The 22709-nt window shown below is 37.8% G+C and overlaps 1 protein-coding gene across 33 annotated transcripts in view; it reads right to left on the bottom strand.

The window, feature by feature from the left end:
- R3HDM1 (R3H domain containing 1) overlaps positions 1-22709 on the bottom strand; it is a 206436-nt gene that overhangs the window by 46200 nt on the left and 137527 nt on the right. For all 33 annotated transcript variants that reach the window (XM_045479635.1, XM_045479651.1, XM_045479652.1 and 30 more), the window contains 2 exons: positions 7563-7717; positions 2370-2521 (listed from right to left, as the gene is read on the bottom strand). In XM_045479635.1, the coding sequence (XP_045335591.1) occupies positions 2370-2521; positions 7563-7717 (307 nt within the window). The remainder of the gene's footprint in view (positions 1-2369; positions 2522-7562; positions 7718-22709) is intronic.

Raw genomic sequence — 22709 nt, 5'->3', positions numbered from 1 at the left:
TGGTAATCTGTAGTTGGAAGAGATCAATGTAGTTTGTTACATAGTAACCAATCACTACTGTCAATTTACAGCTAGCTTATTTCAAACTTATCTTACTCTTCTCTTCTAGGTCTACGCACTAAACTGAGTAATTCCCAAAAGTTTTTCTCAAGATTAAAGTTGGAGGGGAATCTCACTTCTCTTTTAATTGCTGGGCTTCCAAACTATTCCTCAGGCCAAGGCCAGCTCCCCATATTTTTATTTTCTTGTGGAAGCAGGACCAGGAACTAAAAGTTCGTATGGTTCTTTCCAAAGTGTAGTTATTAGCATTCTACTTGACGGTTTTTAGATCCTGCCACCATTTTTTTTTAAAGTTTATTTTTATTTTTGACAGAGAGAGAGAGCGCGCGAGAGTATGAGTGGGAGAGGAGCAGAGAGAGAGGGAGACACAGAATCCGAAGCAGGCTCCAGACTCTGAGCTGTCAGCACAGAGCCCGATGCGGGACTCAAACTCACAAAACGCAAGATCATGACCTGAGCCAAAGTCAGACGCTCAACCGATTGAGCCACCCAGGCGCCCCATCCTGCCATCATTCTTAAAATAAGGTTGAATTTAGGGGTGGGTAGTACAGAGCTGTGCTCTTTCCCACCTATAGACACTCCCAGGGCCAGCTCCCTTGGAAGTAGAGACAAGATTGCTTTTGTTTCAAAGGAATGATAAATATAACAAACATGGGAAAGTTTTTATAAAGTCTAAGCCATCTTTATAGGTCCTTTTAGACTTGATCTTCTTTCAAGAAAGCCCCTCTACCCAGCATGCAAGCCTATAAAACTTACAAAAGCAGGGGTCTTTTGATCTCAAATAAGTCACTGTATTAAGTAATATCGCCTTCTCTCAGCTTCTGCTCTACATTGGAATGATTTCTTTGGTAATTTTCTCTCAGGTCAACAAAACGTTACACTTTGGTTCAAAAAGCAGATAATTCACAGCCATTCTCACACCATCCATTTCACTTGTGTTAGCACAAAATTCTGCTTCTGACAACTGAAATCCTGAACTGGCATTACAGACCCCAAATTTACATACATCAGAAAAAGAAGTTCAGATTGGGAGCATTTCTCCTTATTTACAGAATTTAAACTTACACAACAAATGGGAAATTTAACACAGTATACATTTCTTTTTTTAATTTTTTAACGTTTATTTTATTTTTGACAGAGAGAGAGAGAGAGACAGAGCATGAGTGGGGGAGGGGCAGAGAGAGAGGGAGACACAGAATCCGAAACAGGCTCCAAGCTTCGAGCTGTCAGCACAGAGCCCGGTGTGGGGCTTGAACATGCAGGGACAGCAAGATCGTGACCTGAGCCGAAGCTGGATGCTCAACCAACTGAGCCACCCAGGCACCCCAAACACAGTACACATTTCTATTTTCAGTGTGTAGCTGCTCTACCTCAAAGACACAACCAACTTGCTGATTAAAAATCCTGGGCCTCTTCAATCTGTGACAGTCACAGAGCTGGAAAGGGCAAGGAAATAAGCGAATCCTCTGTGTGTGTGTGTGCGTGTCCTATGTGTGTGTGTTGTGTCTGGTAACAAATACGAGAGCCAAGTCTCCATTCTCCCAAGTAGATTCAATGAAACAAGTCTGTCAATCCTTTTCTCACCCCTAAATATCATCACCAGTAACCATAACCGGTGCCAACCTCTTACCAGCAATGAAAACTTAGGTCTTCCTTCTTGAAAAGAGCAATGCAGTCCCTCTGGCAACCTTACAGGGATGTCATGAGAATAAATCAAAGACTGTAGTACTTTCTGAATAATGGACTAAAGTTACCCAATTCAAAGGAAGATTACTATTTATATCACATTAGGCTTATCAGAGAAGCTTCTGTTCTTCCAAGTTGAAGCAGCTAAAGAAGTAGTTTCATAACTTGCTTTTACACAGAGCTATTATCATTTGCTTCTTCTCTATGCCTGTCTCCTCTTACTGATGAAAAATGAGTTCCCTGTAGCCTGAAAAATTTCAGTTAAGAAATTTTGCTGCTAAGGTTATACACAAGAAATATTCTCCCGACTCCTTACAAAAACCTTAAATATTAAATGCTCCAAACTCCAAGGTCTATGGCCAACTACTGGTTAAGAGGAGAATTGCCTACTTTTAGGCACATGAGAGACGATTTGACTCTTGTTCAGTTTACATATGAAATGTTTTGCATATACTGATTCTGTTAAAAGAACTATTAGAAAAGTAGACTGTATCATAGTTTTTCTATTCTATATTAGACAATCACTTCAGGTCATGCTCTTTACTCAATTTTAAAATTAGCAACAGACCATAATCATGATAAACAATGAAAGCTATAGGATTAGGTTTCTTGGTCATACTCACCTTAAATTACTTTGTTGACCAGGAGGAATGACACTATAATAAACTGGCATTCCTGTTGTGGGCATAGATCCTTGATTAGACTGATTAGGGAACATAACAGGCTGCTGATAAGTCTGATGGGCAATTCCTTGAGAACTTTGAGGCAGTGAAACCTAAAATTTGAAAGACAATTTAAAGGGAAAAAGGTTCTTCAAAATCTGGCAAATGTTAATGTCTCCAGCCTCCATAAACTTTTCCAGTATCAACATTTAGGAATAAGCTAAAACTGCCAATCGGCTGCCATGATAAATTAGATACAGTACCACAACTTTATTTCTGTTCTTTTCAGCCAGCTATTATTTTTGGCTAGCCGTTATCAGTTGTATAGTAGGCTAGATGTATTAGGTTATAAACATAAAATGTGACTTATGTCCTTAAGCAAAACTTGTTTTAAAAAAGAAATGGTTTCCAGAGGCACCTGAGTGTTGCAGTCAGGTAAGTGTCTGACTCTTGATTTCAGCTTAGGTCATTATCTCAGTTTGTGGGTACAAGCCTCGGGTCGGGCTCTGTTCTGACAGTGCGGAGCCTGCTTGGGATTCTCTCTCTCCCTTTTTCTCTGCTTCTTTCCCACTCACATGCACTCTCTCTCTCTCTCTCAAAATAAATAAACTAAAAAAAAAAAAAAAAAAAAAAAGAAACGGTTTCCAAACACTGATGACATTTCCAAATATGGATGATGATTTGATGTGGAAAAAGTAATACAATACAGTTTGTCTCAGGCAGAGCTAAGTAAAACTCAGGTAGGGCACCAGGGAGATACACTGCATCATAGAGTGTGAGTTTGGGAGCTTAAGATAAACAGACATGGTATAGACTCCATTCCTTGGCTATCTATGAGACTTTGGGCAAATGACTTAACTATTCTGAGGATCATCAGCTTCGTATCTGAAAAAATGGGATACTACCTCCATCTCATGGGAGGCATTATCTCCACTGTAGTCTCTATTTACAGGATCTAGCACAGTAGGCATCTGGTGAATAGCAGATCTTTCAGTTCTGTTTTCTATATTATCTACATAGAAACCACATGATCAGAATGGGTTTTTCAGTACACTGGTTTCTCTTTCTAAAATAGAAACCACGGACACAATTGGCTCTTCTGATGTTGTTGTTCTAATGGGTTTTTAATTCATAAATGTGCCACAACATTACGGGTGGATTATAGTGATTTTGGTAAACAGGGCCAATGTAAAAGCTTCTGAAGGTTATGATGATGATGATGATGATGTTAGCAATGGTAGTATCAATAGTAGTAATAGTAGGATAGTGATGACAATGGAAGTTAATATTACTGACTAGTTACCATCACACATCAGGTTCCATTCTAAGAACTTTATGTGTGTTATAATATTAAGTCTTCCTAATAACCTGAAAAAGGTACTTTTATTATCCGTTTTATAGATGGGAAAACTGAGGTTAAGTAACTTGCCCAAGGTTGTACAGCTAGCAAGCAGGGAAGTTAAGATTTGAACCTATGGGGGCGCCTGGGTGGCTCAGTCAGTTGAGCATCCAACTTTGGCTCGAGTCATGATCTCACAGTTGACGAGTTCGAGCCCCGCGTCTGGCTCTGTGCTGACAGCTCGGAGCCTGGAGCCTGCTTTCAATTCTGTGTCTCCTTCTCTCTGCCTCTCCCCCATGCATGCTCTGTCTCTCTCTGTCTCAAAAATAAAGATAAACATTAAAAACAAAAAATTAAAAAAAAAAAAAAAAAGATTTGAACCTATGCCCTCTGGCTCCACAGTGTCAGCTCCTTAATCATCTCACTATTCTTTTTTTTTTTTTTTTTAATTTTTTTTTCAATGTTTATTTATTTTTGGGACAGAGAGAGACAGAGCATGAACGAGGGAGGGGCAGAGAGAGAGGGAGACACAGAATCGGAAACAGGCTCCAGGCTCTGAGCCATCAGCCCAGAGCCCGACGCGGGGCTCGAACTCCCGGACCGCGAGATCGTGACCTGGCTGAAGTCGGACGCTTAACCGACTGTGCCACCCAGGCGCCCCAATCATCTCACTATTCTATCTGGCCTCTGTGATTTAGAAGTTGATTAACTTTTTTTTAACTTAATTAATTTATTTTCACAGAGAAAGAGAGAGTGTGCAAGTGGGGGAGGGGCAGAGAAAGAGGGCACCAGAGAGGATCCATCGTCAGCATCCCAAAGTCTGATTCAGGACTTGAACTCACAAACCCTGAGATCATGACCTGAGCTGAAATCAAGAGTCAGACACTTAGCCGACTGAGCCACCCAAGCACCACTGGAAATTGATTAACTTCTAAGTCTTGCCTATATAACATGTTACTGAAATGCAAACCAGTCTTTTTAAAAAACACAGTAATCCTTTATTACTTTCAATTTGGCTCAATTATTGCAAAGAGAAAGTTACTGGTTTGATTTATCCAATCCTGAATAACCCTTTTTGTCTACTGAGGGAGCGCAATATTCTAAAATTATTATTTATGATAGTATCTAAGTTAATATATATGGAAGACAGATCCAGGGAAAATGACACAGCTCAATCTAGATGATTTAAGCTATAGAATAATCTACAACTAGTGGTAAAGAAAAAACTGAAGTACCAAAAAAGAGAGAGGGAACAGTACTTGAGACCTATGGCCACCAAATACAATCTACTAAGGACAGATGATTTTTCTGGCTTATTTTTTAGATGGCATTTTATCACCACCTAGCCTGTCTATGAGAGGTAGTAGGAATTATAAGGCAAGTTCTTAATGCTCTATAGAGCCATCCTTCTCATAGTCTTTTACCCAGTTTGAAAATTATATAAAATACCTTGAGAAATGATTTATAACTTGTAAAAACAAGCATGCTATAGAAATTATAATTACTGTCTTAGCACTGAAACATTTTCAATATCTAGCTCTTTTTAAAGAACTATACTAACAAGTCTGTAATTTATTTAAAAATTGTATTAGTCACACCAGACTGTGAACCCCCTAAAGGTGAAGGGCAGATCTTATTTTCACAGTGCCTGGGTACTGGGTTAGGAAGCATGATCAAGGTCCTTGACAAGGGAGAGTTCCTGCTCTGGTACTGATCCTGTCTAATGTCTATGGAGAAGTAGGGGATGGGCAGTCTCATGTGCCTGGGCTCAAGTACAGAGGATAAGGAGTAAAAAGCATGAGAGATTGGAAAGAAAACAAAAATGTAAAACCTAGTTTTCTTTCTTCCTTAGTTGCTTTCTATTATCAGGAAGCTAGAAAACTAGACATACTGTTAGTGCTCACTAGCCCTTCCTTGACAATTCTGTAGTTTACATTTAATTTCAATTTAAAATTTCTGGAATTATATGGAATATGCTAGCACCTTTGCTCATATCCTTCCCCACCCCCAGGATTTCTTCATAACGAACTTATGCCCATAATTTTCTTTTAAGAGCTAGTTAAAGGTTTTTATCTTTCCAGAGAACTTCTGTATTTAAGTTCCTAATCGGTTCATGGTTTTATTTCATAATCCTGTTATGGGACTGTATACATCACCAACTTGTTTACATGTACATGTATCTTACTAAGTAGTCTTACCTTTACCTCATTGAGATGAATGAAATGGTCTTTGGATTTCTTAACAATAGACTCAGGTATGGAAAGCCATTAGGCTAATAAAACAAACTCACTTGCAAGTTATTCCAGAAGGATGAAGGAAAGGTAAAACAAATTTCTGAGAATGTGTCATATTACACTAAATATACCTGACCTATACATGAAACAATAGGTATTTCTACTTTACAACTATAAATTAAAATCCACAATACTTTTTAAAAAAAAATGTTTACTTATTTTTTTGAGAGAGAGTGAGACAGAGCACTGTCTCAGAGGCAGAGAGAGAGGGAGACACAGAATCTGAAGGAGCCTCAAGACTCTGAGCTGTCAGCACAGAGCCTGATGCAGGGCTTGAACTCACAAACCATGAGACCATGACCTGAGCCGAAGTTGGACGCTCAACCGAATGAGTCACAAGGCGCCCCCCAACGCACTTTTTACATAGAAAACTCAAATAGTTTCATGACTTTTATTTATTTACTTTTTTAAAGTTTACTTTCCGGAGCGGGTGCAGAAGGGGCAGAGAGGAGACAGAGGGTCTGAAGTGGGCTCTGCAATGTCAGTAGAGCACCCAATGCAGGGCTTGGACTCATGATCTGGGAGATCATGACCTGAGCCAAAGTCAGACAGTGAACCAACTTAGCCACCAGGTGCCCCAGTTTTATGACTTTTAAATAAATAGAACCAATAATAAAAAAAAATTTTTTTTTTTTTTAATTTTTTTTTCAACGTTTATTTATTTTTTGGACAGAGAGAGACAGAGCATGAACGGGGGAGGGGCAGAGAGAGAGGGAGACACAGAATCGGAAACAGGCTCCAGGCTCTGAGCCATCAGCCCAGAGCCTGACGTGGGGCTCGAACTCCTGGACCGCGAGACCGTGACCTGGCTGAAGTTGGACGCTTAACCGACTGCGCCACCCAGGCGCCCCAATAATAAAAAAATTTTTAAAGTGTAGTAGTTCTCTGTTAAACTATATTCAGTATTCTGTACAACAGTTATTCTGTGCTTGTGTAAATTGTTCTGGGGAATATAAAGACAAGATACACTTCATAACTCATTTTATGTAGTGACCAAAAGTCCACAACATTTTTAATACATGATATGCCATTCCTTTCCAGGACTGGTGGTAGGGAAAAAGATCAGTTCCATGGAAAACTTGACATTCTTTTCTATTCTATCAACACTGATTTATAGTTTGTATTCTGCCTCACTCTTTTAAATACCTACCTCTCCCTCTATTTTCCCTGTCATCCCCCTCTCAACAAGACTTTCTAAGGAGCTGAAGAAGAATCAGATACTAGGTTGTTATATGTTTCTATCATTGGAAACATAGACAACGCCAAAGAAAATTTTCTTGCCAATACCAATGTGGTTCACGTGGTAGTACACATTTAATTATTTATAAAAATTAAAGAACTGAATGAATAAAGCAATACAATGAGGTAAAACAAAATTGCTATAACTAATACAACTCTTATGACTATAAATTATGTATCACAGAATCATTTCCCCTATAATAAGAAAAGAAAGAAGATGCACTGTAGCTATATATTTTATGTATTTACCTCTACCCAAAGATGCTAATAGTGACAACATACCTGGTATGATGGCACTGAAGGATATGGGATGACTACTCCTTGGATCTGATTTCCAATGCTGTTGGGCTGGCCACCAACTAGACTCTGACTCTGGGGTTGCTGAACTCCAACTAGTCCTTGGTAGTTTTGCTGGTGGTTGGGTATAACTTGATAACCTGTAATGGCATAAGGAGTTAAACCTTGCTTTGAATTTAATTTTTTTCATCTAACATAATGTTTTTGTGTTTTAAGATGACAAAAAGATAAATAAAAATAAAACAACATAACTGTTAAAATAGCAAATTTAAAAAACCCTCATTATGAGAATTAACATTTAAAGGATTTACTGTATAGGTAACTCCCAGCTGTATTTTTCCCCACTTAAAATACATTCAGATAAAATTTGTGTACAAAGATTTCCTTTGTAGTTAAGGAAATTTATATGGTTTACATAGAAAATTACTATCCAATGTATATTATGACAACTATATATAACAACTGATTTCTGAGGACCAGTACTGGCTATATAATTTCTGGTCCCTGTGCAAGAGGAAAATGTAGGGCTGCTTGTTGAAAAATTATTAAGAATTTTAGTTGGTAACAGCAGAACATCAAATCAAACACAGGGCCCTGTGTAACATCAGAGGTTGCATGCCCATGAATCTGGCTCTTCTGAAAACCAAAAGTAGGAAAGAGAACCACTTTTATAGAATGGTTGTCACACTAAGACAGGCATCCTTATATTAGGAATATGTAAAGGGCACAAGAAAAATGGAGTTATTTAGCAAGTTTTTAGATCATTTCCTTAATGTATTATTAAGGCCACTTGACAGAGAAACAGGTCCTTAAAGAGATTAAGTAATTTACCTGAAGTCACACATGAAACACCTAAGGGACAACTCTTCTCTGAATTGAAGGCACTATTAGTAACTTAAGTAGTAAATTAAAAGTATAAGTTTATTTTTATCAAGTGAATTCATGAGTTATTTAAACAAGGATCTCCACAATGATAATCTCTGAGTAGTAAGAAATGCATTAAAAAAAAAAAAGAATCATCTTTTGTCTCTTGACACCATTCCTTTAGGTAAACCCATTATCTCAAAGTTAAGTAAATTACTAGAAGCTACCATAAATCAATCTTTCTTTCTTTCTTTCTTTCTTTCTTTCTTTCTCTCTCTCTTTCTTTTTTAATTTTTTTTTAATGTTTATTTATATTTGAGACAGAGAAAGACAGAGCATGAACGGGGGAGGGGCAGAGAGAGAGGGAGACACAGAATCTGAAGCAGGCTCCAGGCTCTGAGCCATCAGCCCAGAGCCTGACGCGGGGCTCAAACTCACGGACCGCAAGATCATGACCTCAGCCGAAGTCGGACGCTCAACCGACTGAGCCACCCAGGCGCCCCTCTCTCTTTCTTTTTTAAGAAACCAGATAAAAATAACCATCCAGCTTCAGGGTATTTGAAAAGTTTCTACAAAGATGAACCAAACTATAGTACTGCCCATGCAAATTTCTACAACTAAAGGTCAGTGAAATGATTTCTCTGGTAATACTATAAAATTTTTTTTTTTTTCAACGTTTTTATTTATTTTTGGTACAGAGAGAGACAGAGCATGAACGGGGGAGGGGCAGAGAGAGAGGGAGACACAGAATCACAAACAGGCTCCAGGCTCTGAGCCATCAGCCCAGAGCCCGACGCGGGGCTCGAACTCCCGGACCGCGAGATCGTGACCTGGCTGAAGTCGGACGCTCAACCGACTGCGCCATCCAGGCGCCCCTCTGGTAATACTATAAATATATTTTGCTATATTATAAATACCAGTTTTCATTTCTATGCTTATTAATCTCTTAAGCAACAGACATGGCAAAGATCCCATCTCAGGTACCGACTGTAGAGAACACTATCAATGTAGTTGTCTGGGAGCCTCTATGATTCTGCTCAATGATTAAATAGCTAAATACAATCTGACATCAACCTTTTACAAAGAAAGAAATGCAAAGCATTATTTGTTAACTAAAAAACATATTAACAACAACAAAGTAAAAATCCAATTACAGTGAACTGTTTAACAGTGAACGGTTTTGTAAAATTATGCTAGGTCTATGGCAATAATGCTTTATGGCCACGTTATAAATGACTTGACTATTCTAACTTTGTACAGAAAATTTATATTCTAATCCTAGACAGTAATGAAGTGATGGATAATATGCTATTTCCTAAAACTTTCTGTGAGTGAATTTTCTATAATACTTAAACTCACAGGCAGAAAAAGGAAAAGGGGAGAAGAAACTTACTTCTTGTTCTTTAGTCTAACAGTTAACATTCAACCCTCTTTACAGTTTATCAAATCATATGTATTTCAAATTCATGCTCTAAATGCCGGACACCATCAAACCATACGCTGACACATTTCCACACCTAGGAACGTAAAGGGCAGGAATGGAAATGGGATGTGAAGATATGATCTTTTCTTGTGTTGGAAATACCATCTCAGAACATACACATACACAAGCATATACTGCAGTGTCAGAATTTGGGCTCAGCTCTTTACAGACTGGGAAAGTAACTTACGACAGACTTGTCAGACCTACAGTCCTATACAACTGAAAAGAAAAATGTAGATACCTGGCAGAATTCACTGTAATGTAATCTGACTTAAAATACCTCGACTTAAAACAGTCACATCCTCCCAGGGAACTTCACAACTGTTTCTCATACTACTTTTATAGTTTATTCAAAATACATTTGAAGTTATAGGTTACCTTGAAATAAAACTTTGAAAAAGAAAAGCCAATTTATGTGCAAGTGTTCTGATTTCCTTTATTTATTTAAATTTACTAATTTCTGGAGATTCACACTGGAGCCTTCCAGCCTAAAATTTTCATTAAAAAAAAATTTTTTTTTAATGTTTATTTACTTTTGAGAGATAGGGAAGAGCATGAGCAGGGGAGGGGCAGAGAGAGAGAGACACAGAATCCACAGCAGGCTCCAGGCTCTGAGCTGTCAGCACAGGGCCCGACGTGGAGCTCGACGTGGGGCTCGAACTCACCAACCGTGAGCTCATGACCTGAGCCGAAGCCGGATGCTCAATCGACTGAGCCACCCAGGCGCCCCCAGCCTAAAATTTTATGAAAAAAACATCTGACAGAGAACACTTTCAATAAATAGCTATAGATTCCATGTCATAGGACACTACATCATGGAATGTGCATCAGTAAATTTCTAATGCTATTTTAGATTCCCTAATGCAACCTAATCCCCATCAATATCCATGCCACAGTGTATCTCCACACAAACGTCATGCACGTTTTGACAATGTGACAACATAATATGAAGTCTAAAACATCCGACTCCATCACCTCATCATTTGTTACATAGGGTATTAAGCTGTGAACCCAGGATGTTACTGGTGGGGATATAAAGAAAATAAGACATAGTCCCGTTTCTTTGAATTAGGTATTCTTAGCCCTGATACTATATTAGAATAACAGTATAAAAAACACTTACAAAAATAGGAGGGTGAAATTAATCCTGAAAGAAGTAATACCATTTGAGCTTGGACTTAAGGAAAAAGAAAAATGTCAGGAAAAAGTATAGGGGCACCTGGGTGGCTCAGTTGTTTGAGCGTCCAAGTTCGGCTCAGGTCATGATCTTGTGGCTTATGAGTTCGAGCCCTGCATCGGGTTCTGTGCTGACAGCTCGGAGCCTGCAGCCCACTTCAGATTCTGTGTCCCTCTCTCTCTCTGCCCCTCCCCTGCCCGTGTCTCTCTCAAAAATAAACATTAAAAACAAATTAAAAAAAAAAAAGTAGCATAAACAAACTGGGAACATATTCTTAAATAAGAATAGAGCTATTAAAAATAAGAATGTAGGGGTGCCTAGGTGGCTCAGTCAGTTGAGTATCTGACTCTTGATTTTGGCTCAGGTCATGATCCCAGGGTCATGGGACAGAGCCCTGTGCCAGGCTTTGTGCTGAGCCTGGAGCTTGCCCTCCCTGTCTTTCCCTCTCTCACCAAAAAACCCCCCAAAAAACAAAAAACAACACGTCAAACACTTAAAAAAAATTTTTTTTACATTTATTTATTTTTGAGAGACAGAGCGTGAGCAGGGGAGGGGTAGAGAGAGAGGGAGACACAGAATCTGAATCAGGCTCCAGGCTCTGAGCTATCAGCACAGAGCCTGACACGGGGCTTGAACCCATGAACTGTGAGATCATGACCTGAGCTGAAGTCGGATGCTTAACCGACTGAGCCACCCAGGCGCCCCAGAACGTCAAAACACTTTATTTAAAAAAAAAAAAAAAATTTTTTAACATTTATTTTTGAGACAGAGAGAGAGAGAGAGAGAGCATGAACAGGGGAGGGTCAGAGAAAGAGGGAGATGCAGGATCTGAAACAGGCTCCAGGCTCTGAGCTGTCAGCACAGAGCCCGACATGGGGCTCGAACCCACGGACTGCGAGATCATGACCTGAGCCGAAGTCAGACGCTTAACCGACTGAGCCACCCAGGCGCCCCATCAAACACTTTAAAAGAAAGTATCTTTCCTAAGAAGCCCACATTAATCTTCTTCTAATTTTGTTCTTTGCCTTATTCCAGATGTTTTAAATGCTACAGATAACAATCCTAAGTGGCTCCTGCTGTGTCACATTTTACAAGCAGCCTGGACAAGGATGAGAGCCACAACGAGTTCCACTGCAGCCCCAGCAGATGGCCTAGGAGCAGACATCTGATCTCACTGCCAGCCACACGCACCAATAAAAAGCTCTCAGGGGGCAGGACAGGAAGAGAGCCCGCCATTTTGGGAGCGCTGCAGCCATGGCAGACAAAGTGGGGGCAGGCATCTGGTCTGCTACTGGTCCTGCCTACCAACACAAGACTCTCAGGGGACAAGGCAGGGAATGCAACATGCAGGTCTGTATGGTGATCTGCCGAGGGCAGGCCTGTGGTCTGACAGCTGATACTGCCTAACTACAAGCCCACAGTGATCCTGGGCCAGTCTGGGCCCTAAATGGCACAGAGACCAAATCCTACCTACAACATGCAAAGTGGGCCACTACGGCCAAGAGGACTGAAGGCAAAAGTGGCTCCGCCACAAAAGCAGAGCACAAGCAACCCAGAGGAGCCACCACGAAGCACCTGGTTCTGGTAAAAAGGGGATACTGTGCTACTGAGCACCACTGGACCTCTTTTTCTTAAGGCCACTACTTTCAAGATCAGTAGACAGAGTTGATCTTCTTAATACACAGGAACAAACGTGGAGAGTTAGACAAAATGAGGAGACAAGAATATATTCCAAATGAAAGGACAAAACTGCAGCAAAAGGGCAAAATGAACCTGAGATCAGCGATATGTCAGGATAAAGAACTCAAAGCAATGGTCATAATGATACTAACTGGACTTGAGAAAGAAAAAATGGACAAACTCAATGAGAATTTCAACAAAGAGAAAATATAAAAAAGAAACAGATGAAGAATTCAATAACCGAAATGAATAATATACTAGAGAGAATTAGCAGATTAGAGGATACAGACGAACAGATCAGTGATTTGGAAGGCAGGTAATGAAAAGGCAACAAACTGAACAGCAAAAAGAAAATGAGAATAGGTTAAGGTTGTTCAGTGACATCATCAGGTGTAGTAACATTTGCAGTATTGGGATGCTAGAAAGAGATGAGAGAGAAAAGGAGGCAGAAAATTTATTTGAAGAAATAATAGCTGATAACTTCTTGAATTTGAGGAAGGAAACAAGACATTCAGATTCAGAAGACACAGAAGGCCCCCAATAAATTAAACCCAACGAGGTTCACACCTTAGTAATTGAAAGTAGTGTCAAGAAGAGAGAAATCCATTTTATTTTTTTAAGGAGGCTCCACCCCCAGTGTGGAGTCCAATGCAGGACCTGAACTCATGACCCTGAGATCAAGACCTGAGGTGAGATCAAGAGTCAGATGCTTAACTGACTAAACCATCCAGGCACCCCTAAAGGACATTCTTTGAGTGGAAAGAAAAGGCCATAATCAGGAGTAACAAAATTATGAAAGAAAAAAAATTCATATGTAAATACAAACACAATCAAAGTGGTAGATTAATCACTGAGGGTAAAGCACAAAACCAGTAAAATAAATATATCTATGAAAATCAGTTAAGGGATCCACAAAATAAAAGGATGTGAAGTAGGGGTGCCTGGGTGGCTCAGCTGGTTAAGCGGCCAGATCTTGATTTAGCCTCAGCTCATGAACTCATGGTCATGGGATCAAGCCCTGAGTTGACCTCCTCACTAAGCATGGAGCCTGCCTGGGATTCTCTCTCTCCCTCTCTCTGCCCCTCTCCTGCTCTCTCTCAAAATAGATAAACTTTAAAAAAAAGTTAAAAAAGGATGTAAATATGACATCATATACATAGAATGTGACGTGGAGGGGAGTAAAAATTTATTGCTTTTACAATAGGTTCAAACTTAAATCAACTATCAATGTAATATAGACTTCTATATGTATATTATATGTGAGACTAATGGTAACCACAAAACAAAAACCTGTAATAGATACACAAAAAATAAAGAGAAAGGAATCTAAGTATTTCACTGAAGAAAGCCATCAAACCACAAAAGAGGAGAGCAAAAGAAGAAAGGAACAGAGAGCAGAGAAGAACTTACAAAAACAACCATAAAACAAATAACAAAATGGCTGTAAATATATACCCATCAATAACTACTCTGAATGTAAATAGACTAAAGGCACCAATCAAAAGACACAGGGTGAATGCATGGATAAGAAAGCAAGACCCATCAATATGCTGCCTACAAGTGACTCACTTCAGACCTAAATACACATGCAGACTGAAAGTTAAGGAATACAAATAAATGCACTGTGAAAACAGAAGTGAAAAGCAAGCTAGGGTAGCGAAACTCGTATTGCACAAAACAGTCTTTAAAACGAAGATTGTAACAAGAAACAAAGAAGGACACTGCGTAATCCTAAAGGGAACAATCCAACAAGAGGTTGTAACAATAATAAGTACTTATGTACCTAACTTTGAAATTCCTACATATATAAAGTAACTATTAAAAGACATCAAAGAAGAAATGATAGTAATACAGTAACAGTAGGGGATGGTAATACCCCATTTACATCAATGGATACATCCTCCAGATAGAAAACAAGGAAGCAGGAGCTCTGAATGACACACTGGATCAGACGGACCGATCGGATATATTCAGGACATTCTATCCAAAACCAGGAGCTTACACATTCAAGTGCACGAGACAGCCTTCAGAACAGATCATGTGTTATACCACAAAACAAATTTCAATAAATTAAAAAAAAAAACAGTATTTTTTCTGACCACAATGGTATGAAACTAGAAATCAACCACAAGAAAAGATTTGAAAACATGAATACATGGGGGCTAAATAACATGCTACTAAAATGGCTCAACCAAGAAATCAAAGAGGAATTAAAAAAATACATGGAGACAGATGAAAATGAAAACACAATGGGCCAAAATATTTGGGATGCAGCAAAGCTGTTCTAACAGGGAAATTTACAGCAATACAGGTCTATCTCAAAAGCAAGAAAAACTTCAAATTATCAATCTAACTTTACATCTAAAGGAGCTAGGAAAAGAACAAGGCACAAAGTCAGTAGAAGGAAGGAAATAATAAAGATCAAAGCAGAAATAATGAAACAGATACTAAAAACACAAAAGAATAGATCAATGAAACCAGGAGCTGATTCTCTGAACAGATCAACACAAGTGATAAACCATTACCCAGACTCACTAAAAAGAGAGAGAGAGAGAGAGAGAGAGAGAGAGAGAAAGAAAGAGAGTGAGAGGACTTAAATAAACAAAATCAGAAATGAAGTGGGCGCCTGGGTGGCTCAGTCGGTTAAGTGGCCGTGGTTGACTTTGGTTCAGGTCATGATCTCGCAGTCCCAGGTCAGTCCCTGTACTGACAGCTCAGAGCCTGGAGCCTGCTTCGGATTCTGTGTCTCCGTCTCTCTCTCTGCCTCTCCCCTGCTTGTGCTTTGTCTCTCTCTCAAAAATAAATAAACATTAAAAAAAATTTAAAAGAAAATCAGAAACGAAGGAGGAGAAATAATAACTGACAACCATGGAAATTAAAAGGATTATATTATAAAAACTATATGCGACAAACTGGACAATCTAGAAGAAATAGATACATTCTTAGAAATATATAATCTTCTAAAATGGAATCAGGAAGAAACAGAAAATTTGAACATACCGATTACCAGCAATGAAATTGAACCAGTAATCAAAAAACTCCCCCCAAATACAAGTCCAGGACCAGATAGCTTCAAAGGGGAATTCTTTCAAACATTTAATGAAAATTTAATACCTATTCTTCTCAAACAATTCCAAAAAACAGAAAAGGAAGGAAAGCTTCCAAGTTCATTGTATGAGCTCGAACTACTCTGATACCAAAACCAGATACACCACACACAAAAAGAAAACTACGGGCCATTATATCTGATGAACACAGATGCAAAAATTCTCAACAAAATGTCAGCAAACCAAATCCAATAATATACTATAAAAAGAAAATCATTCACCAGTGTAGAGAGAAATTTATTCCAGGGATGCAAGGGTGGTTCAGTATTTGCAAATCAATCAATATGATACATCACATTAATAAGAGAAAGAATAAAAACCACATCATCAGCTCAACAGATGCAGAAAAAACATGTGACAAAAGACAACATCCATTCGTGATAAAAACTGTCAACAAAGTAGGTTTAGAGGGAACATACCCTGACACAATAAAGCCAATATATGAAAAACCCACAGATAACATCATTCTCTATGGTGAAGAACATAGCTTTACCTGTAAGATCAGGCACAAGACAAGGATGTCCACTCTCAACAGTCTTATTCAACAAAGTACTGGAAGACCTAGCTCCAGCAGTCAGACAAGAAAAATAAATAAAAGGCATCCAAATTGGAAAGGATGAAGTAAAATTATCACTATTGCAGATGACATGATACTATAAATAGAAACTCCTAGAAATTCCACCAAAAAGCTACTAGAACTGATAAATGAATTTAGTAAGGTCACAGGATACAAAATAAATATACAGAGATCTGTTAATTACTATCCACCAATACTGAAGTAGCAGAAAGAGAAACTGAGAAAACAATCTCATTTACAATTACAACCAAAAAGGTAAAATACCTAGGAGTAAACTTAATCAATAAGGTGAAAGTCTTGTACTATGAAACTACTATTAATGAAAGAAATCAAAGATGACATAAACAAATGAAAAGATATTCCATGTTCATGGATTGGAAGAACCAATATTGCTAAAATGTCCATATTACCTAAAGCAATCTATAGCTTTAATGCAATCTCTATCAAAATACCAATATACTTTACAGAACTAGAACAAAAAAAATCCTAAAATGTGTATAGAACCACAAAAGTCCCCAAACAGCCAAAGCAATCTTGAAACAGAACATTCCTAGATTTCAAACTACAGTACAAACTTGTAGTAATCAAAACAGAATGGTACTGGCACAAAAACAGACACATGGATCAATAGCACAATAGAAAGCCCAGAAATAAACCCATATTTATATGGTCAGTTAATGTATGACAGAGACAAGAACATACAATAAGAAAAAGACAGTCTCTTCAACAAATGGTCCTGGGAAAACAGGGCAACTACATGCAAAAGAATGAAACAGGACCATTTTCTTACACCACATATAAAAATAAACTGCAAATGAATTAGAGACCTAAATGTGTGACCTGAAATAAGAATCCTAGGAAAATAAATATGTATGCAGTAATTTATTTTTTTAAATAAATTTATTTTAAATTATTTTTAAATATTAAAATTTTAAATATTAAATATTTTTAAATTTAATATTTAACTATTAATTTTAAATATTAAATTAAAAAAATTAAATAATTTTTTAAATTATTTATTTAAAAAATAAATTTATTTTAAAAAAGTAAATTACCCTCAACGTGGGGCTCAAATTCATAATCCCAAGATCAAGAGTCACATGCTCTACTGAGCCAGCCAATCACTCCCACAAGCAGTAATTTCTCTGATACAGATCTTAGAAACATTTTTTTAGGGGTGTCTGGGTGGTTAAGTGGATTTAGTGTCTGATTCTTGATTCTGGTCAGGTCATGGTCTCATGGTTGTGGGATTGAGCCCTATGTCAGGTTCTATGCTGAGTATGGAGCTCGATTGGGTTTCTCTCTCCCCTTCTGCCACTCTCCTGTTCGTGCTTGCACTCCCTCTCTAAAATAAAATAAAATAAAATAATTGAAAAAAAAAAAAAGAAACATTTTTTTAGATATGTCTCTTTGGGCAAGACAAACAATAGCAAAATTAAACTACCGGGACTACACCAAAATAAAAATCTGCAGAGTAAAGGAAACCATCAATGAAACAAGGCAACTTACTGAGTGGGAGAAGATATTTTGCAAATGATATATCTGATAAGGAGTTAATACCCAAAATATATAAAGAACTTATACAAGTCAACAACAAACCCCCTCAAATAATCCAATTAAAAAATGGCAGAGGATGTGAACAGACATTTCTCCAAAGAAGATATCCAGACGGCCAACAGACACATGAAAAGATGCTCATCATCACTTATCATCGGGGAAATGCAAATCAAAACCACAATGAGATATCACCTTACACCTGTCAGAATGGCTAAAATCAAAAACACAGGAAATAATAAGCGTTGATGAGAATGTAGAGAGAAAGGAACCCTTGTGCACTGTTGGGAGGAATGCTAACTGGTGCAGCCACTGTGGAAAACGGTATGGAGGTTCTTCAAAAAATTAAAAACAGAACTATCGTATGATCCAGCAATTATACTACTTACCCAAAGAAAAGGAAAACACTAATTCAAAAAGATATATGCACCCCTAGGTTTACAGCTGAATTATTTACAATAGCCAAGATATGGACACAATTCAAGTGTCCAATGACTGATAAATGGATAAAGAAAATGTGGGATCATATATATACACAATGGAATATTACTCAGCCATACAAAAATAATGAAATCTTGCTATTTGCTATAACATGGATATACCTAGAGGGTATAATGCTAAGTGAAATAAGTCAGTGAGAGAAAGACAGATACTATTATGATTTTCCTAATGGAACTTAGGAAACAAAACAAAGGAACACACAGGAAAAAAGATTAATACAAAAAAACAGACTTAAATAGAATAAATACATGGTTATGAGAGGGAGGTGGCTGCTGGGATGGATGAAATAAGTGTAGGGGATTAGGAGTATAGGTATTTTGATGAACAGAATTGTTGAATTATATTACATACCCAACACCAGTAACATTGAATGCTAATTATACTTAAAAAAAAAAATCCACAGGTGGTATCTAAAATTGTTCTTTTTAATTGTTCTCTCATTGTTTGTGCATGCCTTAAAAAACAATAAAATGGTGTACTTTTTTATAAGGTTAGAAACTTTAACACTCTTCCGTATTAAAAACAAAGAGGGGCGCCTGGGTGGCGCAGTCGGTTAAGCGTCCGACTTCAGCCAGGTCACGATCTCGCGGTCCGTGAGTTCGAGCCCCGCGTCGGGCTCTGGGCTGATGGCTCAGAGCCTGGAGCCTGTTTCCGATTCTGTGTCTCCCTCTCTCTCTGCCCCTCCCCCATTCATGCTCTGTCTCTCTCTGTCCCCAAAAAAATAAATAAACGTTGAAAAAAAAAAAATTTAAAAACAAAGAAAACCCATATCAGCTATCACACAGCTAAGCCAGTAAATGGGCACTCAATATTTATACTTACTGAATAGACAACAGAGGAAAACATATTCTTAACATAATAGAATCAAAATATATGCTTCTACATGAAACCAGAGGCTTACTGTGTGTGCTGACAGGCTGACTGAGAATAGCGTTTTTCACTGTCCACATCTATCAAATGGCTCTGAAAGCAAAAGCTGAACTTAAATTTTAAGGTAATGCGTTTAAAATAAGGTTAAACGTATTTAACTGCCATTTCATTAAAATGAAATTGGACTCTGTGATTACAAATCACCTCAGCGGATTCACGAATTCATGGGTCACTCATTAATCCTCTCCTTAGAAACTGTACTGCAGCTGAAATGCAGATTTCATGTCATTAACCTCAAGGTGCTTACTTGATAAGGAAGAACACAGAAATGTTTTAGTTTATATTTAATATGTAAAGCTTGAAATGAAGGTTTCATTTGAATATTTCTGAATAAATCTGCACACTTAAAACATATCTAAAAAAAGCCTTATTTGATTATGCAATAGGTTTTCATGGTAGAATATTTGGAAAATACGAAAAAGGAAAAAGCCACTATGGAAAAACATCATTTTCATAAAACAATTACTCATAGATAATTACCATTTACTTGTATGTAAAGGTAGCCTTATTTCTGTGCACAGATATAAATACACATATCCACTTACATTAGATATAGAAATGGCACATACTGTTTCAAAAGCTTTTCCATAGCTATGGATAAGGTCAACAGAAATTTCTAAAAAACTATGGGAAGGAAGTATCTAAGTAAATGTTCTTACAAGACACTTAGACCTCAAGTTAACAATCAGAGGATTAGAAAAGAAATCAACTGATCTGAACTCTCTATCATACTTTAAGGAAAAGGCATGTGTTAAGTCAACAAAACAAAAAGACCTCAATATGTCAGAACAAACTATGTTAGTTTCCCATGGCCATTCTGAAATTCAGACCAAACACAAATTTAGCCCAAAATTCCTATGCCTCCTCATTTAGAATACTGCATAATTGTCATTTTTTTGGATGACACCACAAAGTAACATCAGTAGCTAACACTGACATGACATTTATTAGGTTTTGGGCACTGTTCTAAATACTTTATACTTGCTAACTCATTTAGTGCTCACAATCTCATGAATAGGTATAATTATTACCCTTATTTTTTTAGATGAAGAAACAAAAGCACAGAGAGGTTCACACCTTGCCAAACGGGGTTTGCACATACTATTCTGATTCTAAACTTTCCTTTTCTCAGGGACAAACGCTGAGATAGAAAGAGTATTACAATAAGCAGAACACTGAACACCTAGGCTCCTTCCATTTTCTGAGAATTTTGGTTAATGAAGACTTTTACTATAGGTTAAGATACTTAAGTCTCAAGATAAATTTAATTATAGGAAAAAAAAGAATGATTGCAAATAGTCAATTAACTAGGACTTTTTCATTTGAATTGAAGATTATTTTTAAGTATAAATGTGGTTATCCAAAACAGGAATCAGAGTGAAAAGTTGTTGAACAGTTAGTCCAGATGGCAGTTATAGGAACTTGGGGTTAAAAAAGACCGTATCTTAAAGAGTTTATACAATTAGCCCATAATGGCCTCTCCCCTGGGAGGGGGTCTCCTTCACTTGTTTTGCCCATTACTTTCAAGGGGTGTGGTTTGTGACCTCTTATATTTCAAGATAACACTTCCTTGCCTTATTATAATTAGATCCCACACATATAAGAAACAGCTGAGAAGAGGAAAAGGAGGCTCAAATATTTCAGGCTCATGTCCCTTGGTTTGTGTCTCTCAACCTGAGTATTTTTCAGGCCAGTCTTCAATATTCCTTGTTGGGGTTTAGCTTTGCTATTTTGCTTCAAAGGCTGACTTTGCTCAAAATGTACTACTCTGTTCCCATATCCCAGATGAAGCCACTTAAGATTTTTTTAGTAGAAATTTCATAATCTGGCTCTTCTCTGCAAAGTTGAGTTGCTTTGCCAAGAAGTCAGACTTTACACCCAGTGGGGCAAAGGGAGCTCTAACTTCGGACACCTGTGTACAAAGAGGCATGTGCTGTATCATGGGTGAAGTCTTAAGTTATTGTGAAGCAATGATTCTCTTCTATACACTCAGTAGCTTTACATTCATTTTTATATTTGAGGTAGGAAAAGCTAGCAGGTGTGAACCACACTGGATAGGAAGTTGCCAGGACCTGAGGAATTGAAGTCTAGCATCACTTAAAAAAAAGGGGGGGGGGGGGAGGGCATCATTTAACATTTCATGTTAAAAGGAGGGGAATTGTACTGGTAATCTGGACAGGCCCCTGAAGGTTTTTCTAGAAGTCACAGTGAGATGTTTGACCATTCATTCCAGTAATGACAAACCACAAACCACAACCTGGCAGCTGGTTGTATAAAATCCTTGAGTATACTCTCTAAAGACGAGGAAATCAGAAGTTGCAAAAAGATGACTTGACTTTATGGATGGCCAAAGACCATGGAATCTATGATGGATGAAGTTACTACAACCACAAGGAAAACTAGACATAGTCAGTTGGAAAGCACAGAAAACAAATAAACAAAAATCCACATCATTCTACTAATCAAATTAAAGAATGTTACCATTGTCTATGCAAGACAAAATCATTACTATTTTATTAGCAATATAACATAAAGAATCATCTAATCACAGGTATGCCTCACTTTATGCACACTTGGTAAATAAAATTTACATCTAAAAGAACTGTTCAAGTTGCTCACAAATTCCTCTGAACTTGTGTTTAAACAAAGGAATCTCAGGCTGCTGAGCATCAACAGTTACAGGGTGGCACTTAGTAGAGAAGTGGCACTGTGGTTTAGGTTCATCATCTAATTATTCAGACAAAAGGAAGGGAAAGGACATAGTTCTGATAGTTTCAATAGTATATAGTTTGAAGACTGTCAAGTATGAGGAAAAAAATGCAATGATCTTGAAAAGAGGGAGAAAATTGAAGACTGGGAAAGAGGAAGTAGCTTCTTTGAGAATGAAAAGTACCATTAGGTTACTGGAGGGGAGGTGGTAGGGGAGATGGGTTAAACAGATGATGGGTAGGGGCACACAGCTGGCTCAGTAGGAAGAACACGAGATTCTTGATCTTGGCATCATGAGTTCAAGTCCCACATTAGATGTAGAGATAAATAAATAAACTTAAAAAAAAAAATAGGTGATGGGTATTAAGGAGGGCACTGGTTGTGATGAGCACTGAGTGTTGGATGTAAGTGGTGAATCACTAAAATCTACACCTGAAACTAATATTGCACTGTATATTAATTAGCTGTAACTTAAAACCTTGGAAGAAAAAAAAAAGTCTAAGAGAAGAGTGTTTCTAGTATTCTAACACTCAATATATCACCAACTTGG

The sequence above is a fragment of the Leopardus geoffroyi genome, chromosome C1 (assembly GCF_018350155.1).
Source record: "Leopardus geoffroyi isolate Oge1 chromosome C1, O.geoffroyi_Oge1_pat1.0, whole genome shotgun sequence".
Lineage (NCBI taxonomy): Eukaryota > Metazoa > Chordata > Mammalia > Carnivora > Felidae > Leopardus > Leopardus geoffroyi.
This window is presented reverse-complemented; position numbering and strand designations above follow the sequence as displayed.